Source organism: Amphiura filiformis, chromosome 3 (genome assembly GCF_039555335.1).
Source record: "Amphiura filiformis chromosome 3, Afil_fr2py, whole genome shotgun sequence".
NCBI lineage: Eukaryota > Metazoa > Echinodermata > Ophiuroidea > Amphilepidida > Amphiuridae > Amphiura > Amphiura filiformis.
In genome coordinates, this window is record NC_092630.1 from 72587087 (window position 1) to 72612642 (window position 25556).

At 36.1% G+C, this 25556-nt stretch overlaps 1 protein-coding gene across 1 annotated transcript in view; it reads right to left on the bottom strand.

Moving 5' to 3' along the window:
• LOC140147483 (reelin-like) overlaps positions 1-25556 on the bottom strand; it is an 82046-nt gene that overhangs the window by 25803 nt on the left and 30687 nt on the right. The window contains 22 exon segments of the mRNA XM_072169260.1: positions 219-359; positions 665-833; positions 1427-1571; positions 2004-2141; positions 2943-3201; positions 3836-3986; positions 4497-4717; positions 5381-5607; positions 6303-6411; positions 6903-7089; positions 7418-7685; positions 8165-8345; positions 8813-8953; positions 15480-15538; positions 15540-15760; positions 16474-16659; positions 19971-20221; positions 22348-22390; positions 22393-22485; positions 22488-22550; positions 23480-23631; positions 24259-24488. Coding sequence (XP_072025361.1) covers positions 219-359; positions 665-833; positions 1427-1571; positions 2004-2141; positions 2943-3201; positions 3836-3986; positions 4497-4717; positions 5381-5607; positions 6303-6411; positions 6903-7089; positions 7418-7685; positions 8165-8345; positions 8813-8953; positions 15480-15538; positions 15540-15760; positions 16474-16659; positions 19971-20221; positions 22348-22390; positions 22393-22485; positions 22488-22550; positions 23480-23631; positions 24259-24488 — 3635 coding nt within the window.

Here is a 25556-nt window from a genome sequence, read left to right on the forward strand (position 1 = left end):
TGTCAAACTATAATTCACAATTGAAGTATAACTCTACATAAGTGAGTGAAAAAGAAATAAAATGATAAATTAAAAAGTTGCATGATACAATTGAGTTCACATCCTTGACACTAGCTGATAGAGAGATTCACACAATTAGGGCAGCAACAGAGAAGGGTTAGTAATCTGCCCTTGATCTTATGATCTATACATCTACCTTTATATACTGCTATACTTACACACATAGTCCCCCATTGCACCGTCCATGTCCGGTGCACATCCCAATACATTCTGATCCTATGTATACATAACTCAATGCCCAGGAATCGTAAGGATTAAATCCGCTGGGCTGATACCATCTGAAACGGGTGGCCTTTGACCTGAAAATAACAAAATGTTTAAGATGAATTTTTGACTTGTTATGCCTATTTTTTAAGAACCCTTAATGTGTTTTTCATCAGGGTCCAATTTAAGCGGTGGTCCGGCAGCCTGGAAAAGTAGATTTTGCATCAGGCCAATAAATACACAACAATGCTGACTCAGCGGATTTGATTTTACAATACCTTGCTTCCCCTCAACTTTGCTAGTGACATAGCTTTGCAAAGTTTTGCTGGTTGCAGATTCCAGTCACACATGTTATCCTAAATCCTGATATAGGTTGTAGTTGTTGAAAATAGTTCATTACCTTGTATACCCTGGTAATGGAATCATAATCCTATTCCATCCATAGTAGATATCAGATGAGAATTTACTATTGCTATGGTAACTGAGACAGTCAATATCAGAAGGTAAACACCAATCATACAGCAACTGCCAATGTTTGCCCATGTCTAAGGAATATTCCAAATTCAATTCTGAGAATGGAAAGAAAAATAAAATGTCAACTTCAGGAAATAACTTTGTACATATTAATGGATTGATGCCATTTTACTCCTTTTCTAAAAAAATATCAACAACAAAGAAAGAAACAGACTTACTGAGTAACTCAACATTAAAAAAAAAAAAAACTTCTAATGGTTCCGACATTAAGTAGTATACACTCTAACTTGTGTGGCTGTGATTGTTGGGGGATTGCTGTGTTCCTGTTCAGTTCTTTGACCAATTCTTATCATCAGTTGGGTAAAGATAAATGAGCTGAGTATTCATAATATTCATTATATAACAGCCTGTGCAATTGGTCAAGAGCCGGGCATAAACAATGTTAATGTCTGGTGGCCCGGATGAGTATGATCAGGGGTAGAGAAAATGAAGGAAAATTGTGTTTTTTAATAATGTTACTTGTTATTTTTGTTATTATTTTGATGAAAAAGGTATCATAAAATGTTCTGGTATGTATGAAAAGGGGTTCATTTCATATTTTGTCAGAACTAAATGGTCGTTTAACAACCGTTTAGTCATGAAAATATATGAATGATCCACTAATTCATCATTCATTTTCTAATCTTACCATAACATTGTTGTGAATCCACACATCCCATTGCCAATTCAAATTGTAGAAATGTCAACTCTGTTACCATGACATCAGCTGTGATGGTGTATCTCAAAATGTCATTACCAGAAAAGTAAAGTGCATTGACTCCAGATCCACAAACCTAAAAATCAAGCAAAACTTCTTAATTACCAAATAATTTAACATAAATTATTATGTGCAATTATTATATGCAAAAACTGTTGGGGGATTTCGACAACTTTCTACTGCCAGATGCCATTGCCACTTTGGCTTCAGATCGTAGTACATGGAGAAACTTTGTAGTCGCCTGCTTCTTAGCCGAATGAAATGAAATGAATTAACATAAATTGTATCGATGATATTTAGAAAATATCGTTAGAAATCTGTTCAGGAATGCTACCTTTAAATTGAAATATACAAGAAGACCACCTATTGTGCCAAAGCTTACAATTCCAGACTTCTTGTCTAGAAGTCGTAATGTCAGTGCCCACCTGGTCACATGGGTATTATATAATTATATTCGCTTTTATAAATAACACAAGCTTACTGGTTTTAGTAAGGTATTACAGCTTACCTGTTGCATAACACTACCGGGTGAAAGGAGCCAGTTTTGTTCATGAATAGAGAAGATATTGTTACTATCTCTTTGCAGTGACAAGGCAAAATCATCTTCTAGTACAGACTGACCATAAATGTGACCGCCAATGAAAATCTGCAAGATAAAAATGTGTCACAAATTGTGCACCATTTTGCAATTACCAAAAAAGTATTGCATGTGTCCTCTAATTAACACTCTAGTAAATGTCCAACCATCTTTTTGCAAAGAAAAAGTGACTGAAATGCAGAAGTTTTCATGCCATAGCATGTAAGCATGGTAAGTAAACTTAAAACTGGAATGTTATGATTGCAAAATTGCATGTACAAACCCTAACTTCAATTTCTATCCAATTCCTCATCACAGTAGTATAATAGTAGAATGTTCATATTTAATGAAATAAATCACATTATTGAATAAAAATGCACTTACAAATCAAATTTTGTAATTATACTGATAAATATGTGGCCATGCAACCTCATTGTATATCAAACAAGAACTTGTATTTTGCATGCCCCCCCCATTTCTAAAATGTTACACCCCCGGGATGTATATTAGAGAATATAAAGGGCATGCAATTATTTTATATACCGGAAAAGTGAAGTGCACAAACACAACCACAAGCATAATAAAGATAATGAAAGCAGTAGTAACTGCTACCTGCTAAGGGTAAGTGCATTTTAAGTGAACATATTAATTGATATGTGTGATGTGATTAAGCTTGGCTTTTAGCACAAGCTATATGTATTTATGGTTGAAATTAGTCATTGCCAGAATATTCTGATTGGGAGAAAAATAGGTCAACTCTCTTCTAGTATTTTTACAACCGCACCTTAAAGACCATCATGACTTTCGGATTAGGAAATAACATAATAAGTATGGAAATTGCATGTTATACATTATATATTATCCACATACCTGATCTATGGCCCAATCATCCAAAAAGCTACCCTGATGTGAAGGTTGCCACCATCTAACCAAAGTAGCATTTGTCCTGGCTTTAAATGGGATTTCCAAAGCTACATACATAGGTGAACTACTTCCTTCATTAAATGCCATTGTTTCCATGGTGACCCAATGGATCCCTCCATCCAAGGAGAACTGAAGGATGACAGGATTATTTTGTTTGCTTGGAGCTTGATGCTGACAACCTAGTTTAATGTAGAACTGAAGGGTACTGTTTAATACAAACAAATATAAGTGCACACATCAATAAAGAGAATTTAAATCAGTGGGGCCATTTTTTTATTATTTTAAAAGTAGGTATTTTGTGATGGTTTAGGCTATGCATATATCTATTACTCAGAGAGGCTAGACTATAGTCCATTTGGCTTCCTCAAGAAAATGATGTCAGTCTCGGAGTTGCTTTGAACATGTAGAGATGCACCGCTTTCGATCGCGCATCTAAACATGTCCGTTCTCGGCGTTCTGTGAGTAAATGCGCACAATTTAATAGCATGTGCACTGGAGCACACAATGATGTCACTCTCTTGAGGAAGCCAAAATGTACTATAGGAGATCAAGACTCTGCCATGTTTGTGTGTTGCACATGGAAAGAAAAAGGGTAACCTCCAGATAGCTAGTGCCTATAAAATGTTGATCCAAAGTGTGTGCATGTTTGATATGTATGTAGGGCCCATACTTTAAAGGTGACGATTATCATTTGCTAAACAGACGGTACCCTACTTTGATCCTGAATACGACAATCCAATATGGAAGATTTGCCATAGCATTATGTACAATGCTATAGGAAGTCTCTGGACATAGGAGGTCCATCCTATTTGTAATGTACTTATGATCCTGTTAGCTACCTTGCAGTGGTCAGATCCAGAGTACTAGTAACCAGCATTCTTTTACCAGTGCCTGTGAAGTGAAGACTTTTGCCAGTTATCAGTGTGCCGCACTTGTCTGTAATCTCTGCACCACTCCATTCATGGAACTTTCTTGAATCTACATGTTTACCTGGTCAGGAGAGATGACATTAGAAACTTTCTTGATTTATCCACAGCTTGAATCTTTCATTTTAATGCCTATATCTGTACTTATACTTTGTTCACCACATAATTGAGCAGACTTAAAACATCATGGATATTCATACGTAGTGGTAGATAAAATGAATAAAGAGTTTAACTTTGACACTACACTATTTTTCACTCACCTCGAACGTTTTCACTAGTTCGACTAGCGTCTTCAGGCGATTTTGTGATGATATCTTCATCATCAGTGTTGTGTCGAAGTTAAACTCTTTATTCATCATGGATGATGTTAAATGGTGTAACAAGAATTGGATGCATTACTTCTGTCATGCAGTGATTGGTGCACAATTTTTGGTCACCTTATGCATCACAGACATTAACATGGAAAACATAATTGTCATTTGCATACATAATCCTTATTTGAATTACTCATAGAACACAGAACAAAATAGTATAGGCTTTTTTTTTTATAATATCAATGCCAAAGTAAGCTTACCTGCAAAATCTTCCTTAAGGAAATTCATATTGACTGTTGTTGGATAGCACCAATCTCCTCCATGTCCCTCATCACACCTACAATGCATACCATCCAAACAAATACCATGTCCATTGCAATGTCTGGGACACTGGGAACCTATGTATACATTATCAAGTGCCCAGGATTTAGGGTTGTCATGATGGGAGTAAAACCCTTGGTACCAGCGAAATCTGATGGTCCTATCACAGGGAAAAAATAAAACATCAGTTATCTTGAATGCAGAACTTGCACATCTATCAAGGAATTATACACTTACTCACATAAAATAAAGTTTGTTTGCTGTAACCAGACCAACCCTAACAAATAACCAGCTGACCCACTGATTTTTTTTTTTCAAATTCCAAAATATCACATTTCCCCCATCTAACTCTTTTTTCAAGCAAAGAAATGTATGTTGATTTTTTTAAATTTGTTTGCAAAATCTTTCTCAAATCTTTTGTTTATTTTTCTCAAAGAAATGTCCTACAGCTTAAATGGTGTCTGTAAATTTTAGGAGCCAGGTAGTAAAAAACAAACAAACAGAAAAACATTATTTCTATGCTTTACTGTTTTTCTACCAATTTTACAGGAAAGTCCATTGTTCGGCAAGTTTTACCCATGATAGCTACATTATATTATTAAGTTTGGACAGAATTTGCAAAATTGCATCAAAGAAGTTTTGAGCAAGTTTAATCTCTGAATGCATGAAACAATTTCCTCTAGAATTTGAAACAGGAGATGTCTTAACATATGTTTTGGCATAAGTTGCTCCAATCCTTCAGATTTTGAAAATAGATATATTTATCTCAAAGTGAAGATATATTACAGAAAGAATATGTTTTCAATTTTCTTTCCCCTCTTACCCACAAATATGTAAACCAGCTAATGGTATGACCACTCTACTCCAGGCCTGCCTCTCACCACTGTAAAACACACTAGCTGGGCCATGATGACTGGTGCAAATCCCAGCAGACCGATTAGAACTGAAACAATCCGGTAATAACAGGTTCCAGCTAGATCCTTGATCCCTAGAATACTGCAATTGCACAGGATCTGAAGACATGGTCTCATCTGCACAGCCAATGTTTATCTGTTCAATTTGAAATACATTGTTTTTTACTTTCTGTGGAATATTTCTTGCACATGGATGATTATGAGAATGTAATATACAATGACAGAAAATAAAAATAAATTATCTTTTTAAAGAAAGTAGTCACTATTTTAGATATTACTTAGTACATTCATATAAATATTTTGCAATCAAACAAAATAATTTTCTTTTCAACAAACACCCAGTTACAACTAAAACATTTGTTAAATCAGTTTATATCACTCATACATAAATTCTAGACAGTTCATTGGTTGATTGCCATTTATCATTTTTACCATCAGCCTCCCGTGTGATAGTTTTTACCATCATCATGTAGTGCGCCTGCGCCAAGCCGTGCGCTGACTCTTAGACTCGCGCCGATTTAGTTATGGGGTGGACCTCAAAATGTGAAGTGTATCACGGCAAAACAGTGTTATGTTGATAAAAAATGTATTTCCGACCTTAAATAGTATTTTAGTAATAGAATTTATGTACGAATGATATAAAACAAATATTAACTGTCTTACATTCGTGTAATGGTTAAAATATAATCACTCAGTGAAAGATGTATTGTTCCATTCAACATGCTGGAACCGCATCGTGGAATGGAACAATACATCTTTCACCTCGTGATTATATTTCGACCATCACACTCATAGACAGTTAATATTTGTATACTATTGTATATGTCATACCTCAAATTGCACAACAGTGCGTTCGTTGACATCAATGTCCCTAGATGTGACATATCTTGCTCCAGCACTGTCAGTAAACACCAAGGCTGAATCATGGTCTACAATACTGCTGTGATAAATGCAAGACATATTGATCAATTTTTGAACCACATAAATGCAATCCAACATGGCATAAAAATGTGGCTATTGGCCCTTTGCACGGTCATCTCAAAATGAGGTTCTACCCGCAAAGTAGTGTTGTGTTTGCATACGCCTGTCAAACGTGTGCTTTAATTACCGCGTACGCTTTGCAAAAGCCTTCTGGCGAGTTCAGTTACTAGAAAAGCACGAGAAATAAAAATGCACTTTTTGCGCATGCTTTGGCAGGGAGAATCTTTTTTTTTAGAAAGATGGTGGATCCGTGCAAAGGGCGAATAGCAGTATTGGCCTGTTTGGGGAAAAATTCAGATCAGCAAATATTGTGTCATTTTGCATTGATTGTGCTGAAATGGGAAAACACAAAAGGGCAGAATAGTAAGGGTAATGACAGTAATATTAAAATACTAAAGAATGTATGTCACAATTTACTGTGGATTTCACTTTTTTCTCAAATGTTCAAACCTGATAGGCTGCAGTCCCACGGGGCTTTGAACTCGATTTCCTGCTGTACAGAATGCTCCAATATCTCCACCAGGGTGGAATAGCCATTTGTAATTGGATGGTGATGGATCAGCAAAAGCATCATACAACCAGCCACGATTCATGGTGTTACCACCAATCAAAATATCATCTATGGCCCAGGGAGTACCTGCATGCAAAGGAAGACATTATTATGGAGCAACATCTGATATTGTGAGATATAGGAATACAATATTTATGCTTGGAATCAAAGATACATTTTAAAAAAACATTTCATTAACATTTTGGCCAAACTTTGAGTGTAACTGTTATTATGGTACAGCAGAAACTAATTTTACTTGATTTTTAAGATATGGTTTGAGCAAACGGGTCATCAATGCTAATTCACCCACCATGGCAACAACCATTCTTGTGGTATACAGGCTGTCTTAGAAGGCTTCTTTTGCTTAAATATGTAAGGCCTACATTAGTTTACAAGCCTTTAAATCATAACATACCTGTGAGACTTGGCTGCCAAATTCTGAACCTTGTTGCATTCATCTTCGCTCCCATGGGCAGCTCAATATTCAAAAATTTTGGAGGAATTACCGTCACATAATACAACTCTTCAAGCAAAGTCCATGATATACCACCATTATTAGAATACTGGAACAGGATTGAATTACTACCAGGTGTGTTGCTAGGGCAGCCATATTGGAAGGTTAGTTGAATGTATTCCATCATTGTGCAATCCAAGTCTTGACTTACAAGCATTCTCAAACCAGGCTGAGAGAAAATACAAGCAAGAAATACATGTTTTTCATTTTAAATCTTAAAGCTGACAACAGAGGTGACACATCCTACATGTCTTGTGTTTTCTTTGTAACTCTGTTTGGTAATTTCCTTCTTGCTTTGTAACATTATGCACATTTTGCATTTGAAATTGGATTTTAGTAGCCAGGCAAGGTAGGTAATTTTAATAGCAGCATATAAAAAAATCCGCTTGCTTGGTTTTCTCTATGCAAATACAGAAATTTATGTTATCAGGACCATGATCCATGAGATGCGGATGGCATGCTTGCCACTGGTCAAATCTACAAAATCATGTAAATCAGCCAATTTTTGACAAGCTAATTTTAGCCTGTAACTTTCATGGTAATTTCAATATTTCTCAAATCCTGAATCCATCTCTGCTTATGAAGCAACATTTGACAACTAAGGAAGAAAGCTGAAGAAAATGTGTTTGCCCATCCCTCATTGTTTACCTGATTGAACACAGCAGCTGTGTTGGACACAAGGATGCCACACATGTTGCCTATCATTCCTCCATAAGTAGATATCCAATTATGGGTGGAGAATTCGTCACCTTGGTCAAAGGTATCTTTGATTTCTCTAGCTAAAGGCAGTCTGGGTACACAGAATGGTTCACTATATCCAGTATCACACCTATGATGAATTAAAAAAGACACAACATATATGTACAACTACAATGGTGTATGGGTCAGTGATGTTATGGGGGGCGAGGTAAAATTTGTAAGTCATCCCTACCCTGCTGCCTAATGAGATTATGGGGACAAATGTATTGAAAACAATTTGTCATTTTAAACTAATTTGTTAAAAATCTTAAACAGGTCCCAAAGAAAATGTACAGCTGGCGTATGGTCAATTTTATTCTGGTATCCAGAGGGACAACTTGACCCACCCTTGCTGTAGAAGTATAACTTTCTTCACTTCTCACACAAAAGTTTAAATATAATTAGAATCACCAAAACAATAAAGTGAGTCACTTTTCTCACCTGTTTGATCCTGGTCAAAGTTTAGAGTTTTCTGTTCATACCATCGGTCATGGTGACCTATCAGGACTGAGATGGGTTAATCACTAACAAAAACTATGTAAGAAGAAAGAGACTTACACACATTGGCCTTGTACACAACTACCATGTCCTGAGCACATCCAATGACAGCCATTACCAAGGTATATGTCATCAATGGCCCATATGTCAGCATCAGGGGTAAAAGTTGGTTGGATCCAGCGGAATCGGGTAGAGTCAGACCTGAAAAATCAACATAGATATATTTCTGTAAATGTTGTCACTTTGTCAGTTGTGTCACATAACATGTATCAAACATTCTTTATTTAATGTTGATATGTCATTAAGTGAAACAGTCGACTAATTGGTATCTTATTTTAAGATGAAAATGCATATATATGATAAAATAAAGACAAGTGAGCTGTCTTGAATCAAGTTCAATAATATTCTACCTTCCTTGCCTGAAGTTATGGCTCCTGAGATTAGACTTTAGGCACATGTATACTTGCCTGCAAAGAGTCCTCAAGTCTAATTTTAGACATTCTGGTTGGATGGGTTTTAGTCTCCAGAGTGGGCTATTATTGATTCTCAGTGGACTTCTCTGATAACTGCTCATCAGGCGATGAACTAATTTGCATAATGTATGGCGGAAAATTTTAGAGTGCCACATCAGCACATGTGGCATGTTTACTGGGCAGATTGAGAAGAGAGATCATTGCCATATCAATGTTGATTTACAAATTCATGCGAAAACATCCTGTCATGGTGAATAAGATCTCAATACAAGTGCTTTAATATGGGAAGTTGAGATGAAATGAATCTTAGATTCTTTTGTTATAACCTGTGTGTGAGCATTCAAGCAAAGAAATAATCTGGATAGCTAAAACCTTCCATGGAAAATTCCGGGTCTTTGAGTTTTGTTCTATTCATGAACCTTGAATGAAAATGCACCTGTTATTTGAATGAATGTTGGAAGCATGCTTTTTGTCAAAAGATAGCCAACTTCACTTGTGATCTGGACACCAGGGTGACAACATCAACATGTAGGGAGTTCACATTTTTACCCATAGGGTTGTGACACCAATATTTTAATTTTTCCACTTTGCAACTTGGGTGCTGAGATCCAGGCTTTGCATGGAAAATTTCAGTTGTGCTTGCGCGTTCATCTTCAATATATATTTACTGACGAGAGTAAATAACCAAGTGTACTTGAACTTCGGTGAAGATACAATGGACGGCAGCCATGACAATATTGTTGGTATGGTGTTACCTGAACTGAGCCTGAGTCATCTCCAGATGCAAGTCATATGATTTCAAGTTTTATGTAAGTTCACCTTTTTTTTTTTTTTTGAAAGTCATAAAGACTATTTTTTTTTAAATAAATAAATATATTCTTAATTTGATATAAAACTTATCTGGTCCAGTTTGCATTTAATCTTAGCATCCTGACTGAGTACATTGGGTAAGGTGACACGTCCAATATAAAAGACAAAAGAGTTAAGTGCGAAATCACAATTCAGGAGATTAATAGAAATTGAAATGCTGCTCTCCGTGTTTATGGTAGTTTGGATATTGATGGTAAAGTTGGTTGTAGTTTTGTTATCCCATGGTTCAAGGGGTTCAGATTATCTGATGGTGTGTCTATTTTCTCTGCTGAATTAATTGTAATCTTGCTTGCCTTAGAATGGATTGATGAAATTGAACTTTTGATGGTAACATTTCTTTGTTAAAGGTGGTGACTTCTTCTGGCCTTACTGGCCTTACTGGGCTGTATAAAGTTCCTTTTGTATATGGCAATGGTACTGTCTATGTAAACCCTTTTATTGTTAACTCCATATGCTCTGTTTGTTTAATATGCCTTTTTTATTTCCTATTCTGTATGTATCAATTCTCTTTTCTTTTAGTGATCTAGAGTTTAATATGATATTTAATTAATGGTGCATATGACCAGTACTAGTAGTCAACAGGCGGCAGCACCACCCACTCTACAAAATCAGCAAACAAAAAACAGATTGAGAAGAGAGAATCACTTTTGTGGATGCTGTTGGAGGACCAACACCTTGGCCAGGATTGCTGATGACCAAGAAGCAGTTTCTAATTTTTCATCCTTGACTGTGTGGAGATAGAATATTCTACTGTGTAGCCCAGTTGAGAAAGGAATTGTATGCCAGCATGACAGTGTGTTCAGCTAGGTGTAGCATGGTGTTCACATCATACAGCATGCATGTAGCACAATAGCGACCCAGGATGCCAAAAGCAAGCCATGGTCGTGGAGCTGTTGGAGGGCCAGTCAGACAAGGAGGAAGTGTGGGTAGGAAGTTGAGGAAACAATCCAACTTGTGCAGCAGGGGATCAAGAGGCTCAGCACATGTCTCCCACAGTTGCCAGCCCTCAAAGACAAGTTTCCAAGAGTTCAGGTCTACCCAAGCTCCAGGGCCTTCCGTGGTTAAAAGCAATGGCGCCCGAATGGTAGTGTTGAGAGTGAAATGGTGAGTGTAATAGTATATGCATAATTTTCCTTTTGTCAATAATGAAGGGCAAGTTGTGGGAAGGGGAGTTGGAAGTGGGAGGGTACAGGAGTTACAGCAAATTTGGGGCTCCTCTAGGAAAATTTGTGTCATTAATAACCAAAGAAAAAATCTGGAAAGGAAAGTTCGTAGAACTAGGGTCTTTGGTTGAAATTAAGGAGCAAAGTATCAAAGAGGAATTACCATTGTCTTTTTTCCAAGTAGGAGGGCAAATTTGTTTTGCTCCAATACAAGCAAAGCAAATTGTTGATATTCAAAAGTGGACCAGTGCATTTTTTTATTTACATGTCAACATTTTTGGAGCATCACCCATCCATGGCGATAGAGTTCATAAAGTATGCAGATTTGATTAGGAAATTTGCATCTAGTTTTGGGGGGTTTGGCTGGCTGGATTATGACAAAGAGTTTCATTTATGGGCAAGCATTAGATCCAACAAGATCATTATGATGCTGATTTATTTTTGGAAAATTTGGCGATGCCAGTTTACAGCCACCAGGGTTCCTTTTGTGGCCAATTTTCAGCATCAGGTGTCATTCGGTCAGTCCCTGTTGACAAGACCCATCTTTTATTGTTTCGACTTCAACAGTGGTAAATGTACCCGCAAGGCATGTAAATATGCCCATGGATGCTCATACTGCACCAAGCCAGGACATGGGAAATTCCAGTGCAGGGCAAATGAGCATATCAGACCAAGAGATTCAGGCAGTGGAAAGATGGCAGTCAGGAGCATTTAAAAATATATTACGATTTCCTATGCTTACAGGCTAAATACTGATGACAAAGAAGAGATTTGCTTCTTGGTGCTTAGGGAGGACAGGACACAAGTAACACAAGCAATATTATGAAAATGTATACAAATCAAAAATCATGGAACATCAGGACCATTAAAGGCACCAGTTATAACTGTCAATTACCATCTGACATTTTATTAACCAGGACACATGTGCCCATGCAGTGAGATCTTTAGTCCTTTTTCGGCTTGATTAAGGCAACTCTTTTTGGGTGTTATTTCTCGTTATAATGTTGAGCGTGTTCAAAGGCTCCAAAACTGTGCTGCGTGGCTCATTTTCTGTGTTGGTAGGTGCACTAGCTCTTCATCACTATTTGGTGAGCTTCAATGGTTGTCGGTCCAGCAGAGAATTGAGTTTAAGATCTTGCTGAATGTGTATAACGGCATGAATAGTTTGGGTGTTCCAGTCAATCGTTGCGTCATTGGAGACAGTTTGTTTTCTTTATTAGGACCCAAACTTTGGAACACTCTCCCCATGTATGCCCCCAACATTCAATACTTCAACAAAATGCTATAAACATATCTGTTTCCAAAGGAGTAGTATTTTTCTTGAAAATAATTTGTCTGTTTTTATAATGATTTGTATATTGTTGTGGTTTACAATGCCTTTTTCAGAAATATTAATTTTCTTTTTATATTTTTTAAGCTCTTTTGAATTAATTATGGTATATTTTATGTATCCTATTATTTTGCTTTTAAACTTGTTTAATGTATACTTATTTATTATATTATCTATTGTGTAATGATGTTTCTAATATTGTATAATGATGATTAATAAATGGTAAGATAATAACTTCTTCATTAGTTAATTGCATGATAATTACATAATGACATTCAAATATTGGAGAGCATTGTCCAACTAGGAGAATTGGTATTGGTGTTGTGATGCCTGTACCAACCGTGATGTATGAGTTGAGTGTGACTCATTAGACCAACTAGGAGAATTGGTATTGGTGTTGTGATGCCTGTACCAACCATGATGTATGAGTTGAGTGTGATTCATCAGACAGCAGTTTTGACTGGAAGAATTTGTATTCATGTTGTGGTATCCATACCTGCTATGGTTGTATCAGTTTGGAGTATCACAATTTGTCTGAAATATTCTCAGTTTGTAAGGGTTCATGCCACTTTCCTATCTGAATGTGTTGTTATTATCTATATATTTCCAGTTCAAAAGCCGTCTCAATTTTGGATTATGAGTGATAGTCACATTTAATTAGAAATTCGTGTAAGGCACTTCACTATATGGTGAGCAACCTTTTGTCTTTCTGTGCAGACTTTTTTGCCTCATACCCAGCTCATTTTGTCTTACATATTCCCCTGAAAAAGGTATCTGGGCTGCTTTTGCAGATAAGAGGGGTAAGAAGTTGAAGCAAGTGGACAGGAATGCAAAACACTTCTTCCACAGGGCAGGTAGCAAGGCCACTGGCCATCCAGAAATCCACCTCTTGGTGCAGAATTTGTTTGTTCGTCAATAACCTGAAAGGTGCGTTGGAGTTTTTCTACCTTCACCCTTCAGCCTCAGTATTTCCACATTGGCTACTGAAAATTTAGGATCTATTTGGGCAACATTGGTGAGCCCAAAAGAGTCTTTTTGAGTTGGGTTAGTTTGTTAAAACAATTTGCTATTCCGTAGAAAAAGTAATAGGATTAAGCAATGTTCAGGCTCTCGGCAAGCACATTATCCAGTAAACAGGATAATTTTATATTGCAATTTGAAATGATGTCATTTCACATTTCCATCAAAAAGCAACCGCTTATTTTAATAAGACAATCTCCAAGTGCACAATCAAAAGTTTCATAATTTCATAATTGCAATAAGGCCAAAAAAAAAAGTTGTTTGTTTGTCCTCCACCGCCCGCTCCTCAGATGAAGGCCTGACCAATATTTTTTTTTTTTTTTTTTTTTTTTTTTTTTTATTTTTTTTCTATTTTTTTTTTTTTTTTTATAAAAATAAGTAAAATTCAATTTTTTTCCCAGATTTGGAGTATCTCTGGACCTCTTGCATGGTTGAAAATAAAAAAAAAGTCCACCAAATCATTAAAAGACTTTGACATGAACACAAATTATAACTTTAACTGCATATTTTTTAAAGTCACCATGAATGATTGTAGCATTTAGCTCTAGCAAGGTCCAGAAATACGACAAATCCGTAAAAAAAAAAAAAAAAAAAAAAAAAAATCCGCCATCGCACCTCCTCTTTTTCAAAGCTGTGGAGGACAAACAAACAATTATTTTTTTTGGCCTAATGCAACAATTATGAATACGAAGGAATCTTCAAGTGCATAATCACAGATACTGTAATTTTGCAATGTTAACCAAGTTATACAGTTAATGAATATTAAGCAATCTTCAAATGCACAAACATGAATTTCATTTAGTTTCACATTGTCTGATAATGACCAAACCGTGTACCATGGTGGTGTGTACTTGGCACATGTTGATTGTAGTCTGGTGTTCCTTGGAAATAAACTTGCATTCACAAATGGCTCTACATGCTGTGTGTTTTCATCTGCCTTCTTGAGGTGTCATATTTAAGGCAACAATAAAATACAATTATTTCATTTGATCATAATAAATTTTAGCAACTGACAACTCACTTTAATTCATTACAGTGAAGTAGCCTTTGGAAAGAGAAACAAGTAAAATACAGACTAGACGCTATGCGGTGGGGGGGCAAAAACAGCAAATGTAGGCATTACATGTAGAGGTAGAAAAAGTTTGATAGCCAAAATTACCTGTTCCATGGCCAAGTGCTAAGCCTGCAAAAACAACAGGGATCAATGGGAATACAAAAGTGCACTAGAACAAGTGATGAAAATCACTGTGCACATAGGCAGACACAATAAACCAAGCAACCAATGTAGGCACAAAAACAGGCAAAGTTCGATGGTCAAATATTGCCAATTCCAGAGCCCACAGAAGTGTCAGGAAAACAATACAAAGTACACTTGAAGTGATGAAAATCACTGTGCACATAGAAGACAAACAAAACCAATCAGACAACAAAAAACCAATGTATCGAGTAGATAAACTGCTCTTCTTCAGGAACAGACAACAAAATATTAAATCAAACAGCAACAATTACATGCTGTGGTATCAAAACAAATTAAAGTCAAAAACTGAAGGTAAGTTCAAATAGAACTCAGCAGCAAACAAGGCAACAAGCTCAGAGCAAAATAAGCTGTGTCTTTACTCTATGAAAGCAAGAACAACTTTCAACTTTCTAACCTGGATGGAACTCATCTTATGTAATTGTCCCTTTGTATGTTAAAATTAGATCTAACAAGTATGTGAAGATGCAGAAATCATTGCCACACAATGACATTAAAAGGCTTAATAAAAGTATAGCATATGCCAACATTCTCATTTTGTCACAGGGAAAAGAAGAAATTCTACTATTGCATTCTTTGAATCTTATTTTACCATACTTTATTTTACCATACTTACAGAGTCGCCTCTGGCAAATACACTGTCACCCTGGTCCAGTTTCCATGCGTCAGTGACCCAGTACACAGTCTTCACATTATACTCGCCACATCCCATGTCAGGTGGTACGCAATCCTCAGCCACTAATTGCCATGTCTTACCCATATCTGTAGAGTATTCTAAGTAGATAGAGTGTGCTGGAGGAATCTCAGATGATTGTCCACACCCAAGGACTAAGTTGAATTGTAGGAAGGTCAGCATGGTGATGTGGTAGTCCCAGGTTTCGGCAAATCTTGGCATACCTGGTTGAAGGAGGTCAAAATATAGCAAAGGCACAGTCACGGAAAGACATATTAAATGCCAGTTAGCTTCAGTGTGTATGATTGCATGTTGTATGCATGAGCCCACTCAATGTATAGTACATGTCCTATACATGAGTCAATCCATATCATGCATGTCACACACACTCATACATATGGCAACAGATGGACATAAGCCTTTCTGCTGCTGAACTATTGCTATTATTGATAAATTTAATATGGTTCATTCATTTGTGAGAAGACACTCAATGAAACTCTCCTGAAACCTTGTTATACAACCCACATTTCATAGAATATTGACAAATAACTGTCACATAATCAAGCATTCAGTGCGAGTCTCATGCTTTGGGGTACTTTTTCATGCTCTCACATCAAGGTAGTAAAATCTCACGCAGGGCTGCCAACTCTCATGCATTCACACATCAAGGTAGTTGAATCTCATGCATTGTCAAAATTTTGTCCCTACCTACCCTTCCCCTTTTAACTTGTGAAAAAATGATAAAAAATGTAGTCTGCAAACAATACACCCCTGTACAGTACACTCATTGACAATATCTCACTCCATGCAATTCCAGAAAGTTGACAGCCCTAATGCTGTGTACTTAATGTAACATCTTGTATTCACTTTTAACAAATTGCAAGATACATGTAGAATTTATTTCCTGCCCAAAAACATCTTGTACAATTCTACCTACCTGCCTCACTATCAAACACCAATGTGTTGGACACAGCATTACAGAATTGCTTAGCATGTCCTCCCATCACCATATACCAGCTATCACTACTTGGTCCAGACTCAAAATGATCCTCAAATCCATAAGACTGGGTATCATTGGCTCCTATCAATACATTGTCCAATGCCCACTGAGCACGAGGGGTTCCTGGAATAAGGTCAAATTTAAGTATGGTCACTTGGAAGATAAATTATAGTTCACTTGGTGTATATGTATTATATTTTAATAGGTTTATAAATAAGCAGAGAAATGTTGTCAAATAAAAGACCACAATGACTAAAGGTAAAATTTCTGTGCAGTGTGTTAAAACACATGTTCTTTGCAGTGAGTGATTTATTCTATATAGAGCAAAAGCTCAATGACAGAATAATGTTCATGTACTGAAGTGCAGATCTTTTCTTAAAGTTCCAGCCAGACTCCTCATTATGATTGGCTGAGGTTACCATTGCATGCACACAATTGCAAGTCAGTTTTACTTCTCTGGTATATGCAAGTAACTAATTATACAACCTTAGTGAAAAATCTATAATAAATTACTGAGTTTGGCGACTTTGTAAGGCTAAAAACTTCTACGTTTTACATTATTTCGGAAAACGGATTTTTGCGTTGCATAGAGTAAAGTTGTCCGCACCCCAATAAAACGTCCAATTTTGTTTTTGTTTACGTTAAGGGTGTCAAATTATGTTAATTAGTTTCAAAGGCACTACCAAGGAACCTGCGAGCTAAGCACTGAGTAAAGGCCCGGTCACACTATGACGGACAATAAGCAACAAAAGGTGACGAACGTGAAAATCACAAACTGTTGACGGCAAAGCGACGACAAAAAGAGGAAAAACAAGATTCGGTGACGAGTGGGAGCGACCTTTAGCGACAACACGACAGCAATCAATAATAATCAAAAATATTAATATCGATATCAATAATAATCAAAATATTACACATATCAATAATATTCAAAATATTACACATATCAATAATAATCAAAACTATTAATATCTTTATCAATAATAATCAAAATATTACCATCAATATCAATAATAATAAAAAATATTACACATATCAATAATAATATAAAAAAACCAATATAAATATCAATAATAATCAAAAATAGTAAAATCAATATAAATAATAATCTAAACTTTTATCTATATCAATAATAATCAAAAATATTAACATCAATATCAATAATAATAAATTCAAAATTGCAATTAGCAGCTTAACGTCAAACTTGTCCGTTCACCCCTATTCGTCATAGTGTGACCGGGCTTTAAACACTGAGTAAACAGTCACAATACACTACAATACAGTCATGCTGTTTAACATGAACACCCGCAAATCCTATGTCTGATCTGATCAATGCTGAGATTGGGTCACTCATACCATTACACAGGAGAATCTGACTTGAGTAATTACAATGCATTGTTTTTTCAACTAATTTGTCAACATTATCATGCCAGTGTTCAAACTAGAACCTATTGTCAACAGTTAAATGTTTGTTTATTGAATTAGGAGTCTCCAAATCACCCAAATTAAACAGGGTTGCCAAACTGTGAATTAGTAGCCCAAATGGGTGACTTTTAAAGATCCCCCAACTTTTGACAATTTCCTGTCCCATAGAGACAGATGGTTAAGAAAAATGGGTGACTTTTTAGCAATGCAGGTACAAAAGTCTGGTTAGGCTCACCGTAACTCACAGGTTAGCGGCATAATCAGTGAATTAGGTCAAAGTCTCCAAATCACCCAAATTAAACAGGGTTGCCAAACTGTTATTTAGTAGCCCAAATGGGTGACTTTTGAAGATTCCCCACAATTTCCTGTCCCATAATCAGTGTCTGTGCAAAATACTTTGCCAATGTTGAAAGTAAGTGTTCTACAAAATTGTACATTTATTTTGATTATTCCGAGACTGCACCTCAAATTGCCCTGCACCAGGTGAAACTAAATTAACATCTATTGTTTATTCAACCAATTTGTCAACATGGTCACTGAACTTACCAATTCGAAAAACTCAGTAATTTATTATAGATACCTTAAAGGAGTATTTTGTGACCCTAGCATCCTCTATTTACGTCATTTTTCATTAGATATCCACGAAAAAAACCTATTCCCAAAATTTCAGTTGATTCCGATTTTGCGTTCATGAGTTATGCATGATTATGTGTATTACACTGCTCCATAGACAATGCGTTGTAATTTCGTTCTGGTGCACCAGAACGAAATTCAAATTTCACGATATCTTTGCTAAATGAATTAATCTGCAAGAAATATTTTGTACATAAACATTATGTAGCAAGAGGTTTCCAGTGATGTAAAAATCTCAACTTTTTTTGAGAAAAGTGGGGGGATGAGGCTGTGGATCACGAAATGCCCTTTTAAGCAATCACACAATATTATAGAATACCAGGGACTGTGTATGAACACCTAATTAGTCACACATCAATAATGTCAACATTTACTGAGGTCATGATCCAATTGCCTATTTGCATGCCTTATCAAACCACTGAATTTTACCATGCTATGTTATATGAAACAGAGTGTAAGGATATGTGAATAAAATTGTTTCATCTGCACAGTGGTGTAGCCAGGACTTTTTCAGAGAGAGAGAGGGGAGAAGGCAAATTTCAGGGGGGGCAAATTGTCACAAATGGGCTAAAAAGTAAAAGGTACAACAAAATTTATCCAAAATGGGCTAACAAATAAAAAGTACAACAAAATGCATACAAATGCATACAAATCTTAAATATCCGTAGCCAGCATACCATAGGGGCCCAAGAGGGAAGTAAATAAAATTGTGTTCATCTGCTCAGTGATGTAGCCAGTACTTTTGCAGGGGGCAGCAAGGTACATTTCAAGGTTGGGGATGGACAAACTTGGACCTAAAATGGTAACAAATGGGCTATAAGGTACAACAAATTTGTCCAAAATGGGCAAAAAATTAATGTATTTACAAATGCATAAAAATTTTAAATATCAGGGGCCGGGGCCCAGCATCCCACAGGGGCAAGACTTCTCACGGTGGATATGATATGGTGGCAAGAAGACTTCCATCATGATATAATTGCAATTTCAAGCCATTGATTTATATGGAAAAGATACTAAATATTATATTTCTAAATGATAATCTCCTCTCATACCATTAATCACATTAAATAAAGCATTTACATGTACAACAAATATACAAAATTTACCAACCGCGAAAGACTCTGACCGCGAAAGACGGGTGACTGCTAGTAGCTATAATTATAATATACTGTTCCAAAAATGTTCCCTGATTCCTCATTGTCTGTCATTTACTCCTTCCTATTCCATCAGTTTTGTCTGTTTTCAGAACTTAGAAAATGTTTACCTTCATAAATAAAATGTATGAGTCCTTCAAGTATGATTTGGTATTTGTATTGCTTAACAAATTAGCAACAACACCAGAAAGGTTATGACAAAAGTTATGATAGATTGCTTACTATTAGATGTTAATGGCTGCCACCATCTAAACATAGTATCTGGAGTTTTAGCATCAAGTGGAAGCTTTATGGTCACCTTGACGGCTTCATCCTGGTTAAGGGCTGACATTGGGTCAAGGACTCTCAGAGTGGTCCACACAATGCCATTGTTGGTTGAGAATTGAACAAGAACAGCTTCATTGTGATCGGTTGCTTGAAGACATTGAGAACCAAGGGAGGAACTTCCAATGCGAATGTAGAACTGAACTATCCTAAAATGAAATGCACAACGCTTTATGTACAGATTTAATATTTCCAAATGTTACATTTACATAGGATTCACATGGGACAATTACAACAGCTAAAAGTAGCATCTGTTGGTTAGCAATTGGTCAAATTGGTGATTATTTGGAGGTCACAACATTTATTTTTGCTTACACAATTTAATTACTACAAAGAAAGTTTAAACTGTATACTGCTCGGATATATTTGAATAAATTTGTTTTGCCAAATTGCAGAGCTCCAAAACTGTAATTGGTACATGGTATAAGTTTTCAAGGTAGCATAATTTAGAATCAACTTCTTGGAGGATGCAAAAAGATTAAGTGATATACAGATTGGGCTCAAATTTGATATAGCCTGATCTTATTTGCTTTGAGTCATTTGCTGTACCTTTACAACAATAAACCTGCTACCTTCCCAGCACTTATCAGTACATTTGCAAACACTTGCATAGAGCATATTTATACTTATGTACTTTGCCATCATACACCTTGCATCTGTTCCCATTCATTCATTCATTACTTTCATTCATTTATTTATTTCCACAATTCACATAGAAATACAAAATACAAAATACCCATTAAAATACCATCAAAGAATCATGGAGGAGATGGCCGAAAGGCCAGTAAGGCCAGAGGTAGCCATCCCCTTTAACAGAAAAGTTACCAAACAGAAAACTCAACAGCAAATAATGAAAATTAAAAACAACAAACAAACAAACAAGAAACAAAAAAAAAAAACTACAATGCTCGTCAATTAATCATATTTTGAAATTAAGTGTCTTTTGTACACGTTTCGGCAAAGTTTCACTGAATAAGACGCTCTTAAAGATTTTTGCAATGAGTTCCATAATATAGGACCAGCTGTACGGACAGCGTGATCGGTGAAAACCCTGCTATTTTTAGTCAAGTTATAGTTATTAGCGTTTCTTGTTTGGTAATCATGAATATTAGATCGTAGGGTAAATAAACTGTCAAATAAGCTCGGTAATTCATTAATACTGTACTTATACATAAAAACTCCTAATTCTAATTTATAGGTGTCATTGTTTGCCAAAATGTTATATTTGGCAAACAAGGGGGCTGTATGACTTCTGTAATGACTACTGGTAACTGTCCGTATCGCCCATTTTTGGAGTGTCACAATTTTATCCAAATATGTTTTACATGTGTTTCCCCAAATTAATATTCCATAGTTCAAATAAGGTTGAATAAAGGTACAATATAGAGTATAAAGAATGCAATCTGGTACAAAGAATTTGAGTTGGTTCATTACACCAATATTCCTTGAAATAGTTTTTGCTATACAGTTAATATGACACCTCCATGTTAAGTTTTCGTCTATGAGTACTCCCAGGAATTTGGTATTATCTACCCTTTCTAGAACGATTTCGCCTAAAATTATCTTAACATCTACATTACAGACAGTTGTTGTTGAATCAATATTTATCCAATTCTTGGACGTCATATGTGGTGTTCCCAGAATCATATAATTGGTTTTACTGGCATTTACTGATAATTTGTTTGCTCTGAACCAATTACTGACTTCCTTTAGTTCATTGTTAATTAACCAAAATTTGCTTCTTATATCTTTATGCGAGTATAGTATTGTGGTGTCGCCTGCAAACAGAATAAAGCTAAGTACGTTAGATGTGTTAACAATATCGCTTATATAAAGTATAAATAGTAGAGGTCCCAATATGGAACCTTGAGGGACACCGCATATGATATCTTTCATTTTGGATTCACACGAGTTATAATATACATATTGTTTCCTGTTACTTAAGTAATTCCTAAACCAGTCCAGTACAATGCCTCGGATAATGTAGTGTTCTAATTTGTGGGCTAATATGTTATGGTCTATAGTATCAAAAGCCTTTGAAAGGTCTAAAAATACTCCAATAGTAGTTTCATCTTTTTCTACCGCATTATTAATTTTATCCACTAAATGTATAATGGCCATATAAGTAGAGTGATTGCTGCGGAAGCCAAATTGATTATCATTAAGTATTTTATGACTGTCAATATAAGCAATACATCTATTAAAAACCAATCTTTCAAGTATCTTTGAAAAACAAGGCAATACCGATACTGGTCGATAATTCGAAAACACTTACTTAATGGATGTAGTATTGAGACTAACTGTTCTTGCCTCTCTCGCCCAACTGATCCAAAGTAGAGAGAGTTGGCTATTTTGATGGCGCCACACTGCCTTCCTATGTTTCCACCAGTTGTGGCTGCCCAAAATGCACCGGGGTTGTGTTATCAAACTGATCAGTCAAACCATTTGGTGTTTGTGTTCTGGGTTCACAAATATCACCTATGGGAATGGGCAGATACAACATCAAATAAAGTATGACATTATAACAGCCAATCCAATAGAAATCACTGTGTTAGTGTGCAGCAAATTTGTAAGCATTAATGGCTGCTTTTTTATGATAAGTTTTTTAACTTGTATACAAATGACACAGAATATCAAATTTTATCTGACGTTACACACAGGCGGCGAGTGGCATGAGAGCCGGCAACTTGTGAAACCGCCCGGCCGTATGGCATTTTCCATATACTCAGTTAGTTGTGTGGGGTTCATTATCGAACCCCAACGGTTTCAGCTTGTATTTATATTATTTATTAACATAGGCCTATTTGTTTGTGATATTTCAAGCGTTTTAAAATTTCAAAATAATCTCATTCAATTACACGGTTGACGATGAAAATTTACTGAATTTAGAGGATGCACGGCGACCACCACCTGGTTACACACATAGGTGATGCGATCAAGCAAAATGAGTCTGATGTCGATCAAAATAAAAATTCAGTTTTCAATATCATTATATCAGCCATTCTCAGAGCTTTATTTTGCTGAAAACCCCATCATAATTAGACTTATGGTCCAAAGATATGGCCATTTTAGTGTTGCTCAGAACAATAAAATACAAAGGAAGTTGAATACTATTATTGATTATATCTCAAAATCAATATTCCCGACATCTGACTCATTTTGCTTGATTGCATCACATAGGGCAATGGCTTTGAGATTTATCTTACAAAAATCCTGTTAATTATATTCTTTTGCAAGGACCTTTGTAAGCATTAGCCCTCACGTATACACACAAAACCTCAAGCATGTGCATAGGACTTTGTACAAAATAATACGCCCTGGACGGTTAGCAGTACGCTTAATTTGTAAAAGGATCTGCAAAATATGACAGGAATAAAGTGCCTTTTCTCAATAAACCTATCATTTACCTTGGTATCCATAATCACACACACACTGTCCATCTTGGCACACTCCATGGCCGTTACAGTTGTTTGGACACTTTGGGCCAACATACACATCATCTATTGCAAACACAGATGCTAACTTGCCAGCTTGCTGCCACCACCTCAACTGAACTGTGCTATTTATGGTAAAGGACAGATACAATTCATTTTTTATAAATTGATTGATAGCAAAGCAAATTTAACAAAATAAAAATTTACATAAGGCACAAAATATTTATTTGTATAGTTGAGCAATAATGTAAGACAATGTAGTTTACATGCATAAACATTCATTGAATAGGCTGACATGTGTATCGCACATGGAGGGAGGAAAACAAATGCCTGGAAAACAAATTTTGTGCAATCTGTGTATAATGCCTTGTGGTGCAAATAATGTGCACTAAGGCAAATATACCTTTGTAATTCAGTATGCATCTATTGTATAATATCATATCATTTTGGCTGTGAATTTTAACTCTCTGAATATGCCAAAAGTACAATATTTTAGTCCCGAAAGTTTATTTTTGATTTCTTCTGTGGTCTGGGTTGTGCGCCGAGCGTACACGAGCCTAAAGTGATAAACAATCACGCTAATTGGCTGATCAAGGTTCTTGACAACAAGACTATTGATTCATTGCTCGTCAGCACGTTAAAGGAGAGGAGACCTTGCCACTGCTATGCGATCGCTGATCACCACAAATTACTTGTTACAAAATTGCATCAAACTACTTGTGACACCAGCATCAAACTTTCCAATAACTTACCCTTGAGTTAGTTTCTCTGGTACTTCTATCACCACAAGCTTCCAATAGGCATACTGACCCATATGATACACACTGCCATCATCATAATCACTACTTGACCCTTGACATGACCCTTCATTGGAAGGGTAACAGGAGGTCATGACCTCTTCCCAATGCATGCCACCATCTTGAGAGAACTCCAAGTGCACAGGAGAGAAATGGGTAAAACTTGATCGGCAACCTACTACAATCTGTGATTCAAGAAAAAATTGTTGCTGATCACTGTAGCTATTTCAAATGATTTTAACTTCAACTAGGAAGTTATAGCTGAGAGGCTTAGCTACTCTAAAAGCTTAAACCATCACATCCAAGGATCAGCTCTGACAGTTAAACCATCAAGACCATCAGCAGTACCATCAGAATTTCAAGTAGACCAACATTATATACTGTAAAAACTCAGTTAGCATATGTGCTTACTATCAAGCGCTTTATACACATGCAAACATGAAGTGCCCCATCCACAAAAGTGTACAGCGTTTTAAGCAAATCATCGATACACATAGTTATATACGAACAAGTAAACCTGCAAATTTGCGTCTCAACCCCATTAACTCAGTTGGTAAAGCGCCGGACTTTGGTACAATTTCATGTTTTCAAAAGCACTCAATAGTAAGCACATATGTGTACATCCATATCAAAACGATGCACTTGTCGGCAGCTACATGTGTCTCATTTCACATAATAGTTTGGAATAAATGCCAGACTCATCTCAAGTGTAGGTCACTTCAAATCATCCCCAAGTCACATGGTTTAGGAATACAGAGAACATTCCTTAACCATGTGACTTGGGGATAATTTGAAGTGACCTCCATTTGAGATGAGTCTGTAATATATTCCTAGCTATTATGTGAAATGAGACACATGTAGCTGCCGACAAGTGCATCGTTTTGATATGGATGTACACATATGTGATGCGATCAAGCAAAATGAGTCTGATGTCGATCAAAATCAAAATTCAGTTTTCAATTTCATTACATGAGCCATTCTCAGTGCTTTATTTTGCTGAATACCCCATCATAATTAGACCTATGGTTCCAGAGATATGGTCATTTTGATGTTGCTTGGAACAATAAAATACAAAGGATGTTGAATGCTATTATTCACTTTATCACAAAATCAATATTTTGCTTGATCACATCATATGCTAACTATCAAGTTTTGACGGTAGTCACACACCAGAAATTGTCACCGTATCAAAATTTAATAGAGCTATCTAGACTACTTTTCAATTACAATGGAGCAACTTTAGATCAGGGATC